This window comes from Telopea speciosissima, chromosome 6, assembly GCF_018873765.1.
Source record: "Telopea speciosissima isolate NSW1024214 ecotype Mountain lineage chromosome 6, Tspe_v1, whole genome shotgun sequence".
Taxonomy (NCBI): Eukaryota; Viridiplantae; Streptophyta; class Magnoliopsida; order Proteales; family Proteaceae; genus Telopea; species Telopea speciosissima.
Genome location: NC_057921.1, coordinates 51231223 through 51244640, shown reverse-complemented (window position 1 = coordinate 51244640; position 13418 = coordinate 51231223). Strand labels below are relative to the sequence as shown.

At 38.8% G+C, this 13418-nt stretch overlaps 1 protein-coding gene and 1 long non-coding RNA gene across 2 annotated transcripts; one reads left to right on the top strand and one right to left on the bottom strand.

The window, feature by feature from the left end:
• Positions 1-1765: 1765 nt before the first annotated feature.
• LOC122664084 (protein REVEILLE 1) lies at positions 1766-4991 on the bottom strand. Its single transcript, XM_043859770.1, has 7 exons — positions 4770-4991; positions 4597-4683; positions 3946-4080; positions 3720-3831; positions 3567-3628; positions 2940-3374; positions 1766-2837 (listed from the first exon to the last, which is right to left on the bottom strand). Exons 2-7 carry the CDS (start codon positions 4606-4608, stop codon positions 2061-2063), a joined length of 1533 nt encoding a protein of 510 aa, XP_043715705.1. The 5' UTR covers positions 4609-4683; positions 4770-4991; the 3' UTR covers positions 1766-2060.
• On the top strand, positions 3374-4173 carry LOC122664088. Its single transcript, XR_006333281.1, has 2 exons — positions 3374-3518; positions 3551-4173. It is a non-coding gene; the product is annotated as an uncharacterized LOC122664088 (long non-coding RNA).
• Positions 4992-13418: the final 8427 nt, after the last annotated feature.

Sequence of the window (13418 nt, the reverse complement as noted above, 5' to 3'; positions counted from 1 at the left end):
ACATAAACGGTTCGGCCAAAGTATTCTGCAACTGATGATAGTTGATGGGTCATCCATACAGCAGAAACTTAAACTAATCAGGGAAGCGGTAGAGTGGGGTTCAAAACTGCATTTCCAAATGATATGTATAGGATAGAGGAAGAAGTTTTCCTTCACCACATGGTGAGGGATCACTGCCCCCATCGATGGCCATAAAAATCTGCCCCTCTATTTACGAATGGTCGAGTGTATGTGTATGCCCCCTATCTTGCAGGATCTCCTATGGGCACTGATCGAAGGTCTCAGTTAATGACTGAAGGAAAACTCAGTCCTAGCATATATGAACAATGTTATCAAGGTATCCTCTCCCAAGAATGATCGTATACCTTTTTTTGTTTGCAAAGTTTTTATTTCATAAGTAAACATAGGGTGAAGGAATTTACACACCATTTGCTTGTATTGGCATTCTCATACCAAGCCAATGGGCACACGGGAAGAAATGCCTCACAATTCCAATATGGGGCCCACATAGGTAGGGAGGAAAGCGAGTGTGTGCATGGTAGTGTTTACATCATTTTCCCTAAAACTAAAATATGACATTTTGTCAACCATTGGGCATTTGTGGTTAGAAGCCCTGAACCAGGGTGGCATTTAGAGTCATTTAGGGCCCGACACCACGTGAGAAGAGAATGACTATTTCGTATTTTTTTGAGGTAACGACGATAGCGACTGTTGGCTCACTGAGTACGTCATCCAACACTCCGAACCCAAAATCCGGATCAGCTACCCGCATGAGGATGGGCGGGGACACCTCGTGTTGAACCATCTATGGAACCCTCAATCAAAGAAAGATCTGGTGGTGAACCATTCAAGCCCCACGGCTCGTGCTGTTATAAATAGCTCATCTCAAGTCCATTCTATCGATCGAGACCCTAGAGAGAGAAAAGAAAGGGCTTCAATGCTTCATGATATCTGAAATCTAACTCAAAAAATTTGCTAAGACTTGCACACTCGGTTGCTTGCCCAGATCTGGTAATCCCTCAGATGAACCAACTTGTTTGCTCAATACTAAATGTTGGATATCTCAGGTTTACTATTTTTATTTTTATTTTTGTTGGTTTTAATCTGGATCAGAACTTGTTTGGTATACCCGAACTCGGCACGGCATGTGCTCGAAATATTTCCTCACCAACTTCACCTAAGATCGGCACCCTTGTTCTCCTTCCCAGCAGCCTAAATGCATTCTTATCCAAGGTTGTCTCATTCCATGTTAAGACTGAGTTACCGAATCCTTCAGATTTACAGCTTCTGTCTCTCATTGCTGCCATGAATTTCCAATTCAAGAGTTCCCCACCAGGAATGCCCATCAACAACAAACATTCCAAATCAGTCAGCCCCCATTAATGGTGTAACATGTGGGTCGAATCCTGTTATTGTCATCATCAACCAGAAATTAATTTGCAATAGTGGTCCTTCAGTTCTTTTGTCTTTCACCTAACTAAACTCACATGGGGGCTCCCAAAGTCCCAACTGGAAATCCTGAATTGCTCTTCACAATTGCTATACGCTATCCATCTTCCAACCACTATTTTTCACATGCTTTGCCAAACACACCTAAAATGTTGAACATAGAGGAATCAATTTTTGACAAAACTATAGAGTGAAAATTGAACTTGACCAATATATATATAAAGGAATTTTCAAGTATCTAAACATTTGCACTACACAAAACGCACTATTACCCAAAAACAAAAAAGAGTTATTTGTGGATTACAGAGGCTGTTGCTAAGAATTAAGGAAGAAGATTTGCACATTTAGAGGAAGGGACTCTATGGAAGGAAAGATCTTTGAACAGTTGAAGGGAAATGAATAGAACAACTATTTTATAAGGGTGCAGAGATGGATGCTTGGGCCTTCCTATCCATCTCATTTCTCACTTTATCCAACTGCTGACACCACCCCAGATCATGGTTAACACCTGCCTGAATCAGCTCCCGAATTGTTAAAAGAACAAACATCTCTGCAAAAAAAAAAAAAATAAAGGGAAATGTGGGTTACTGGGAGATTATCCGACTGGATGGCTACAAGCATAGCCGGATTTTCTGTCCCTCCCGTTCTTCCCCAATTGATATTGCCGAGTGGGCATCTCTTTCTGCTATACATCTTTTAAACGGTACAAACCCCTTTGTGCACTTACTGGGGCTACCTTTTGGCTCAGGGAAGGCTGATGTTTCACTCGGTTTCAACCGGAAAAACATGCCCAGCTCTTTTTCTCTACTTTGGGAATCGACAACATCCCCATTCCTGTCCCCTAAACCAACATCATTCACCGATGCTGTGTTTGAACCAGTCCAAGATCCTTCTTTGTGAATATTCTTGTCTTCTGAATCTCCTTCCAGACAGGTATGTGGTGGTGTATGAATTGAGTTTGGATTCTGGAGAAGAAGAAAAGGGAATGGTAGATCTCCATATGATGACCACCGAGGCAGTGCAGCAGCAGAAGCGGCTTCTACTGGGTGCAGGCTTTCTTTCTGCAATTGCATATGGTAGAACACTGGTAGAGTTCCACAGGCCCAAGGAATCCGAAGGTTCTTGTTTGTCTCCAAGGAAAGTTCTGTCTGCATTGCATTCAACTGTGACGTCTGCACAGGCTTTTCCTCATTGCTGTCAAGGTTCTCCTGACAGTTTTCGGAGGGCAATGACTTGCGAGTTTCAACATTTGAAGAACCTGGCTTGTGGGAATCGGTAACTAACACAGTTATTCCAAACAGCTTAAGACTCATTGTGGGTGCCTCTGAGGTTGAATCTTCTTTGGCACATGTACTTTCTTTGGGTCCCAAGTCAACATTCTTCTGGCTCTGATGGGGAAATAAACACAGTGGTAATCCAATCAGGATCCAGATTTTTATAGATTGTTGTTGGAAGGTTACATAGACAAAGAACAATGGTTTAGATGGTACCATGGAAGATTGGTCTTGTAGAATTGGAGCAGCAGCAACCAGGATAGATGGAGAAGATCCATTTTCAGCTTCTGCCAATGAAGTGGATGATACGAGTCCATTCCCTTGTTCAGTAAGTAACAAATTGATAGTATTAGCACCAGCAGCGGATGAAACTGGTGAACGACTACCACCCGGTGAACTTGAAGCTGACGACCCTCCTGTATCTGACCCAAATGCAGACAAGACTGATGTTGGAGATTGGTTTGCTTGTTCTGAAACTGATAAATTTGGGGATGGGGACCTTTCTTGTTGCTCTGGAACTGACTTCCCCTTCTTGACTGAAACAACTCGTTTACGGGGATAAGGGTGCATTGGTTTCCGTTTTGGCCGGGGAGGAGGGATCTCAAGTGGCTTCACAGTGCTTGCATTGCTGCCATTTGACTCCCGGACCACCTGAACCAAGAAGAGGCAGAAAAGATGAGCAACACACATTAACTTTTGAGCCAAAAACCCTCAGAAGAACGTTTACACGGCTTTCTGTTATAAATTAACAAACTTACTTTAACTATCTTATGTATATATAATGGTAGAAAATAGGTACTGAGATTAGAACAAAAAGAGCATCCCAGGTACTGAGATTAGAACCTTAGAGAAAAACTTCTGAGCATGGCTTCGAATCTGAACAGCAGTCTTTGTGCCCACATGTTCTGCATAAAAACAGAGTACTTTCAAGATATTGGCTATAAAGAAGTTAAGATGAAAATTGTTTCAGGAATCTGTAACTTCACTCATGCTAACCTTCAATCCGACGCCAAGCACGACCATACAACTTTAAGGCTTCCAGGAACTTCTTATGCTCCTCCTCTGTCCATCTTTCTCGTTGTTTTGTGATTGTGTAAGGTTTTCTCACCTATTAACAGAACAAAGGACAATAAGCATCCAAAAAAGAGTAAAGCAAAAGAAGTTTCAGTTGGGTTATTCTTTCAATGGAAGCTGGCTTTCAAATTTACAGATAGAATGGAACCTTGGGTGCATATTCATCTCCAGAGGGATACATCTCCGTCAGTTGGACTCCAGTTACAGATCGTGAGCCAACATCCAAACAAACAGGATTGCCATGGATGTTACCAGCATGGGTACATGTGCCTCCGCTACTATCCTAAATCCAAAGCAAGAACAACAATGAAATTAGAAATGCCTGATCACCATTAGTCACAAAGTACTCTACTTAGCGCAGAGAGCCAAAAACAACCATGAAAAAACCAAACACAACTCCGGCAGAGTCACTTAAACTGGTAAATCCGTCTTCAGAGATGAATATCTTCAGTCAATGTTAAATTTTTTTTTTATTTCCCTCTGATAGGTCAGCTTACTATTCTTATCAAAATCAGCATACAGAACAATCAATTGCAATAAAATGTTGATAATTATATACTCAATGAATATCAAATTAAGCCCATTCACACAACTACCTCAATACATGTATTGATGCAACCTCAGCAAGTAGCAATCATTCACAAAGGAGAAGTAGCACTTCAAAATTAATCAATTAATTGACAAACGGATTCCTTACCCGATTAAGGATTTGTTGACATCATAAGTATGTAAATTCATGTAAACATCCCAAATTTTCATTAAAATGGTGCTAGGGAAAGAGTGTAATATGATTGCATACCTGGTCGACCATAGTTAAAGAACTCTTTAGCTACTTCAATACTCAGAAATCTCCCTTGCGTTCCACAGAAGCAGATCTAGTGTCTGAGGATTCCACTTCTATAACCCTTCTTCAGTGGCTTCTAAGGAAGCAAAACTCGAATCAAAAGCTCCACCTCCAAAATACACAAATTAAATTCCCTTTCCTTCAAACTAAATTGGGACCCTTCCGTCCCTACAACTCCAATTCCTCTTCAACTTCTTCTTAGAAGTACGACTGAGAAAATGGAATCAAACTTATCCACCTACAGAAACAGATTCACCGAAGATCTACGAGAGTATAAACTGTTTTGCATTCTCCAATTCATCTAACACAGAGCAGAAGATCATCCCTCCCTTCATAATGCAAAGAATGAATCTTGAATCAACTATTTCTCCCTTCCAATCTAACTCCTTCACTGCAAAAGTCCGTAGAAACCCTAGAAATGAATGATCCGTCAACAACCGAGATCAATCCAGGCGCCTTTCGTTCCACTTCAGGAATCAATCCAACCACAACCAGATTACCACTTTCTTGTTGCAACGGGAAAAAATCCAAAAAACAATCTTCTTTCTTCAACAGAGAAATGAAGAGGAGCCGGTGAAGAAAATATATATTTGAAAAAAACAAAAGAAACGAATTTCCAATTACGGTTACAAGATACACCAACAGTACAACGAGAACAGAGCTCACAAGACGGACACCCCCGTAAAAGGGATCGAAAAGCAAAGAAGATATGAAATTAAGTTAGTTCGATACAGAGGCACTAGAAGAAGCTAATGAATGGCCCTGCAACGAACCGTATAACCTCCATCTCTGCAAATGTCGCCAGCAAACGAGAATCAAAGCCTACGATTCGGCAGATAACAGAGACAGAGGTAGAGAGAGAGAGAGAGAGAGAGAAGACCAGAAGAAGAGTATAAAAAGGCGAAGACACCAGAAACGAGAGAGCGACAGAGAGAAAAAGGGTAGAGTCAGAGACGAGGAACGAAGAAGAACTTATATGAAAAACTCGGGCTTTTGAGAAGAAAGAAGAAAGCAGAGATGTTGCCACATCAGACCGCTTTGTTTTATTATTTTTAAGAAGTCATGGAAAATTCGAGAAAGGCTGGAATCTTGTGGCTCACGTCGCACAAGTCCACCGACACGTGGCGTCGCCTTATCTTGTCTCCTTCACTTTTTCTTTAAATAATTTTGGATAAGGCAAAAATGTTTTATGGACGGGTCTGCCTATAGAGTATCAATGGGGTGACCCACCTAATTTAGGATCAGGATCGTCTACGATCTGCTGCCCGTAGCAGCCATAGCAACGCATTAATGAGGTGTAGTGCAATGACCATCTTACCCTTGCTTGGGCAAGGCGTTTGGGCAAGGGTATAGTAGCGCACTAATGAGGCATGGTTTCAATGACCGCCCTACCTCTGCTCGAGCAAGGCACTTGGGCAGGGGGTAAGACGGTCATTGCACTATGCCTCATTAGGGTGCCGCTATGGCTGCTACGGGTAGGCAAGCCTGCCAGGCCATAGACAATCTGGATTCCCTAATTTACCATGTAAATAGGTAATGTGAAAATTTCAACCATTCAATAATTAAAGAAGGGCAAGTAGTTTTTTGTCTGAGGAGTGTGGCTAGCCTACGCTAGCGTTCTCATGTGTCAATCTCTTTCCATCTCAAAATAAGGGGCAAAGACGTCTTATCATGTGGAAATGAGAAAGATAAACTCATGGGACTATAGGAGGACTGGCGTAAGCCACACTCCTAGACAAGTTATTTTTTCCTTTAAAGAATGATCCCTCTTTATGAAATGAAAATTTTCAACCCTGTTGGATGCTTTTATGTGCGTTCTCATTGACCCTTACATTGGTGTAGGGGCCACATGGTCTATAATTAAAATTAATCTTCCCAGTATTGCATGTTCTGTAATCTAAGCATTGTTTTATACTTCTTAGAAGTTCTATATTTTTGTAAGTTTTATTTTTACTACTTTACGACATATTAGATCTGAGTTAGGAGTAGCTTTGAATACTGATAAGCTATGTGAGAATCATTTTGAGGCGGCATGGTCATAGTCAACGAAGTCTTTAGTATGTTCCAGTGCAGAAGAGTGACTTGATTAAATTTGAAAGTACTAAAACAATCGAAACAGGCCTAAATTAAACCACAGGAGAAATTACTTTGAATAGAATTAATTGAAAAGGAAGGATTCATGTGGCTGATAAACTTGATACTAAGAGCATGGGACCTTTAGATCTACCTCTCTATAATTTCAAACGAGTGGGTCATTTCATAAATCCTGCTCCGAATAAGGTAAGAAAAATTAGAAACATAAAAGATGGTTTACAATGCTGCTGGTGTAAGAGAAATCTCCAATCATACCACTAGCACCAGCACCAGCACCACACAAGACAGTATCATCTTAGGAATGGTCAAAAAAGGAATATAAATTAAATAAATAAAAATTCGTGATATGTAAGCGTACGTCGTGAAATTTTTTTCCTTTCAAAATATTAAATTTTGTAACGACTGAGGGGGAGAAAAGCTTAAATATTTCTCTAATAAGCAAAAAATGCCTTTGTCGTTGCGACAGAGGAAATAAATTAAAAAAAAAAAAACAAAAATGGCAACAGTTTGGATTAAAAGCGAGAAGAACGAGAAAGAGCAGGTGGACTTTTCTCTTGCACTTTTCGACACGTCAGCAGCACTTGCCGACCCGATTAAGGAAGCGCCACGCGTATTTTAGCAACAAGCGAGAAGAATTCGGGATATGAATGTTTCCGGACCACTCGTTTGGTTAAGAAATCGAAAATAGAGATTAGAGAAATTTTGTATTCTTCAGAAGTTCGAGGGCCACATGTTTTACTTTCTAAGGATTTTCTATGGGCGACCTTTTCGCTTTCCACCTACAACTTTTTGGTCCCGCCACGTGTCGGTGTTGAAAAGGTTATATTGAAAAAAGGTTTAGTTAGAGGTTTTTAATGACTCTAATATTTAATATATATTGGTAGAATATATATAAAAAATTACTAGAGAAAAATGATGAAAAAGAGATATTTTTTAAAAATAATTCTAATATTTAATAATAAAAAAATTAAGAGAGAAAAATGATGGAAGCTATTTTCCAAATTTGCCAGGTGTCCTTGCGATTGAAAGGTTCTATTGAAAAAACGATGGTAGACTTTTTAACAGCTATAATTTTTAATGTGAAAAAATTAGAAATTTTCTGAACTCGCCAGGTGTCCTTGCGATTGAAATGTTGTACTGAAAAAAATTTGGGAAAGGTTTTTAATAACTCTAATATTCAATTTGGGAAAATTAGGAGAAGAAAATGATGGATTTTTTTATTTAAACCGAAAAAAGATGGAAACACGTGGCAACAAAGCATATATTGATGAATTTAAATATAAAATTTCTAAAAAAAAAAAAGAATTTAAATTTGAAAATTTGTAATTAATTAATTCAAATTTAGATATTCAATCGTTACAATTACAATATCATCAATTCACATAGCACAACTAGGTGGAAGTCCATGGATTGAGGTATCGGTATTGGATTTGCTGGATTGTATCATTATCGGTTGAAGCTGATATTGACACTTGGCCGATCCTAGATTGGGTATCGGTAAGGAGTGTGTTAAAACCTATACCAAATTGGTAAAATCGGTCCGGTCCGACCCGCTTGAGCCTAATCCAAATCGAACCGAGGCCTTATCGGGTTGTCTTTGGTTTACGAGTTAGAACACACTTCGGTTTTGGTTCGGTTTGAGCTAATCCGACGGGCCACATGTTAACCTGCCCGATAGGACCGAACCTCAATCGAATACCAAAACAAACCTATACTCGGGCTTCAAACTGAACCGAACCGAACTGAAACGATATCACAAACCAAGCTGAAACCGAAAAGTCCTTATTGGTTCGTTTCGATTTGCCTGAAACCCACACCGAAATCGAAAAAATAGAATCGAATCGCCCAATTGACACCCTTAGGTATCAGTATCGGATCAAGGATAAAATCATTAAAAAACTCAAATTTTAATGAAAAGTAAGTGTAAGATTGACTGATCCAAATTGACATCAGTCGATCCAAATTAGTATCGACTCGATATTGATAGAAACCAGTATTGATCTGGATACCGATACCAATAGGATTGCAATAGGTCGGGTTGGACCAGACTTTTTAAAACCGCAACCCAACTCTGAATTTCCTTAATTGGGCCCAGGCCAGGGATGACCCTGATTCAGGGCCGAAAAAATCCAACCCTGACCCGCCCTCATGGTCGGGTCGAGCTGACCCTGATTGGTCCTAACTATTAGGAGGGGGGAAAAGAGATGAACGGGCTAGGTCAAACTGGGAGAAGAAGAGTATAGAGGAAGAATAAAAAACAGGAAGAAACGCAAACGAGAAGAAGAAAGAATATGGAGCAGAAGAAGATAAGATCGGACTAGACAAGGCCTGGCTCAGCCTGAGGCCTCAACCTTGGTCCAACCCAATCCTAACTCAGAGTCATAAATTTTCAATCCTAACCCGTCATTTGTGCCAGGGTATCTCAGCCGAGTCCCCGCTATGGATCAGGATGGGCCAGGGCGGGTTAGGGTCGTCAGGGTCAAACTTTCATCCTAAATACCGATATCTCAATCTTCCACCCATAGATACTCTGTCTCATCCGTAAAACCTTTTTGCCAACATTATTCCGTTCTTTTGGGCTGGATTGGAAGTTGAGACTTGAGAGAGAGGGAGAGGTGTGGCTTTGTGTTGTGAGAGTGAAGGTGTGAAAGTGTGAAGCTGTGTGATGTGACCTTCTGGTGCGGGTTGTAGCTTGGGTTGGTTGTGTCTGTGCCTCTATGGCAGTCTATGTTGTTGTGTTTGTAGTTTCTAAGCGAAGGGTTAATGATTGTGACGTTGAGCATGTTGCCGTTAGGGAATATTTTTGTGGGGTCCAGTCATATTTTTTCACATTTTAAATTTAATGGCTCTGATTATGAGATGATTTTCGATCTCCCATGCTTGGAAGTACGATATGTGTTTTGTTGATTCATAGCGTGGACTATATCCTATCAATTTTCAGTAATTAAAGAATCCAAACTAGTGGTTTTTAGTAAGGATCTATAGTTTATTCCATCCAGAACTTTAATTGGACATTTAATGTTTTTTTATTAAATGAAATAGGACATGTGTTTCACCACTTTTGATTATTAGAGAAATAAATAGGCGGCTCGATCTTCTCTTATAGATATTTTTTATTTTAGCTTTTGATATACTCGATGTGTCTAGCGAATTGACTAAACCATGTAGTCATACTTTCCACGGATCTTTATCCGCTCAATTTAGGGAAGAACGGATTGTCATACTTGGTCCATAAAGACTACAGTTTCAATATTTGTATCGAATGTTTGTTTTGATTAATACATGATTTGAAGTATCGGTATTGTTAGAGGTCGATCTATGAACAATACTGATCAAGGGTAAAACTGTTCAAAAACTCAATTGTATAGAAAAATCAAAGGCAAAATTGTCCAATACGGGTCGATTCATGCCGATTGTATTGATATCGTATCAGATTTTGGGATGGCTGATACCCGATTCAATACAATGCACTAAATCCATGGTTTCATAAAGCCGGTTCAAGTTGGTTAGCCCACCAGATAGAGTTCACCTGAAAAATGATTTATAGAATGTAAAACCGGAACATTTAAGGGAATAGATGCTTAATCATTTGTCATGTGGCAGGCTCTGATGGGTGTAAATGGACTACACGTGTTGTCCATTGGTCGAATACATAAGTATAATAAATCATAAAAAGTGGATTTAAAATTTCAAGAATTTTTAAAAAAAATATTTTATTGGGAAAAAGATCTCTACTTGGTGGTGTTTTCTATGCTCTCTCACTAGGAATGCCTCTGCCCCTTGGGTAGATACTCAAACGTGCTCACCCATTGGCCCAAACGCTTGTGTAGACACCATGCGATCAAGTAGAGATCTCTTGCCCTATTTAAGTACAAGCTATAAACATAGATTGGTCCATGTGACTGAAACTTCCAATAATTTCTTTAATTTGAATCTTGACATGTGAGATGTTAAACATGGGTTTCTTTTTTATCACATGGATCATATACCAATGTTCATAGTCTAACATTTGCTTTATTGGTTAATTAGATGATTTGCTTGACTTGTTTGGATGGTTCAAACCGGGTTTTTTTTTAGTTCAAACCAGTTTTGGCATCTTGACCAAATGCATTCTCATACCCATAGTCTTTCACTCTGCCGTAAGGTTTAGTCATTAGTGTGAAGTATATACAACTTCACCTAAGAAAGGTTATAACCTTCAATTAAGGGGAAGAGTTTTCTGTCCACGGGAACGTGGCCCCTGTGTCAATAGTACCTGGTGGGAGCATGCTTATAAGCATTGACAAGGATGACATTTTCGCATTTCATGAGGGTGGGGCTATCCTTTTGTCCCATCTTGTGTTTGGATGCCTCTCGAACAAAGTTCCTTTTTCCATTATTTTAAAATTTAGAAACATTTTCTCTGTTTAAGGGTGTGACCCGTGCATGAATATAGGACCCAATAGTAGAGCACACAAAAGGCATCGATAGAAGAAAATTTTTCACTTTTCATCGGGGTACGATAGTCATTTCTCCTCATCGTGTGTCTGTGAGCACAAGAAATAATGGTAGAGCCACAGTTTTTTTTTTTTCGTAAAAACAAACTGTGTTTTCGTATGAATCCGTCTTTAAGGTCAGATCTGGACCATGAGTCAATGTGGGAGTACAGCTAGCAATCCTTTAATAATAACCCCATTTAATTATTGACTTTGCATTTCTGACTCCCAGGAAGTGACACAGAGGTTGGTGAGTTGGGTGGTCAGGGTAAAAATGAATTCAATTTTTCTTCTTTGGGCCATCATTGACGGTTTAGATGAAACAATTCCTAACCAGCTTCAATTGTTGACCGTTGGTCGTTGAATCCTAATTCTTTAGACCGTTATTCTAAGAAACAAAATTCTTATGTTTTTTGACGTACTCTTGATTCTATTCATCTAAAATTTAAAACGATTTTTTTTTGGGAAAATTTTTAGTGGTAGAGTGGCTGTTAGAGACAAGTTATGTGACTAAAAGAAGTTGGTTTGTGCATATTGAGTTTCTTTGATCTTCATTTCTTCTCAATTTATTTGATTTCATTTCTTGAGATTGGTGTTCAGTGAAATGTGATAAAATGTGTTTCCTCTCTGTTGTTACCATCACTTTATATTATATTTGGATCTTTATATAACAAATGTATGTTTGAGATCTCTAAATTCTCTCTTCCCTTTGTTAACCGTGTTATTAACAAATGGATTGCTGATTTGAACTGTTTGGATTTACCTTCGATTGGGGATACCTAGTGTTGCTATGGAAACCTGACCAGGCTGATGTAGACAAATGCATTTGCAAGACTAGAAAGCAAAAGGCACAATAGAACATCAAAACGGACTCCGGGGGTGACTCTTTGATACTTAAGTATGAACTTGTAGAGTAATTGCATAAGTAAGTGAAGATTGATTGATCCCTTTACCTGAGCGCATACCTTTGTATTTATAGGATATGATTACAGTGTTTTACCAAGAATCAATGTTGGGAGTCTTCTAAAAAGAAATTGAATCCTTGTAGGAGTTTGATATGAAAAGAAATCATCGTGAAGAGTCCTCGAGAGAAAGTCCTAATATGCTGACATCATGATTAGGTAGAATTTTACTAATCATGAGTCCGATATCTTTAATGAGGCTAATGCTAGAAACCCATCCAATGGTATTCTCATAGCCCAAGGTTAAAAAAAAGATTATCTAGGCTCTCTAGGTTGAGCTCAATCACCCATGACTTTTGTCTAATGGATTTTTTTCCTTGGCATATTTTTTTTTTAGTGTCATACCTTCTGATGTGGCAAGTTTAACTTGTCAAATGCTAAAGTCAAACTTAATTATCTGATGTGGCAAGTTTAACTTGTCAAATGCAAATGTCAAACTTAATTAATTGTAGCAAGTTTAACTTGTCAAATACAAAAGTCAAACTTAATTATCTGATGTGGCAAGTTTAAGTTGTAAAATGTAAACTATTTTAATAAAAATTGACCATTAGCATATTAGAAGACACAGTTAAATTATTGGTATATAATAGTTGGCAAGTAAATAATTAAATTTCTGCGTTGTATTACTGTTCAATTAAAACTTAATTAATTTTGGTTGAGAAATATGTAAAATTTAATAATTGTATTTCATAAGTTTTGAATTGGTAATCACACAATTATTTGGTGATTAGTATTAAAAATTTTAATATTAATTGTACTTACAATATTTTACATCCAACCAGATGGAACCTAAAGAACCATGTAGATCGAATTGTAGATAAATAACGTTTGTGTTCTACCCAAAAGAAAAAAAAGTTATGGGTAGCCTTGGCAGCAGGGATGTAAATGACTAACCAAAATCCGTTTTCGAATTCGTGTCCGTATCCGTTTAGCACTATCTGAATCCGTCCGAAAGCTAAACGGACACGGATACGGATAGGCTATAGCTATCCGAAAAGCTATATTTACATGTAAACGGATAAAATATCCGATCCGTATCCGTGTTCGTATCCATTCAGCACTATCCGAATCCGTTCGAAAGCTAATCGGATGCGGATGCGGATGCGGATATAGCACTATCTGAGCAGAATCCGATCTGTTTACATCCCTACTTGGCAGTCCTCATACAATGGAGATAGGTTAATTTCGTTCTTCATCCATCTTTTACTAATATATTGCCTTTGACTCCAACTCTAACTTCCTAACT

Coding starts and splice junctions, on each gene's coding strand:
- LOC122664084 (XM_043859770.1), bottom strand. Junction 3,832..3,945: donor GAGATGAATATGCACCCAAG/GTTCCATTCTAT, acceptor TTCTGTTAATAG/GTGAGAAAACCTTACACAAT. Junction 2,838..2,939: donor TACAAGACCAATCTTCCATG/GTACCATCTAAA, acceptor TTTCCCCATCAG/AGCCAGAAGAATGTTGACTT.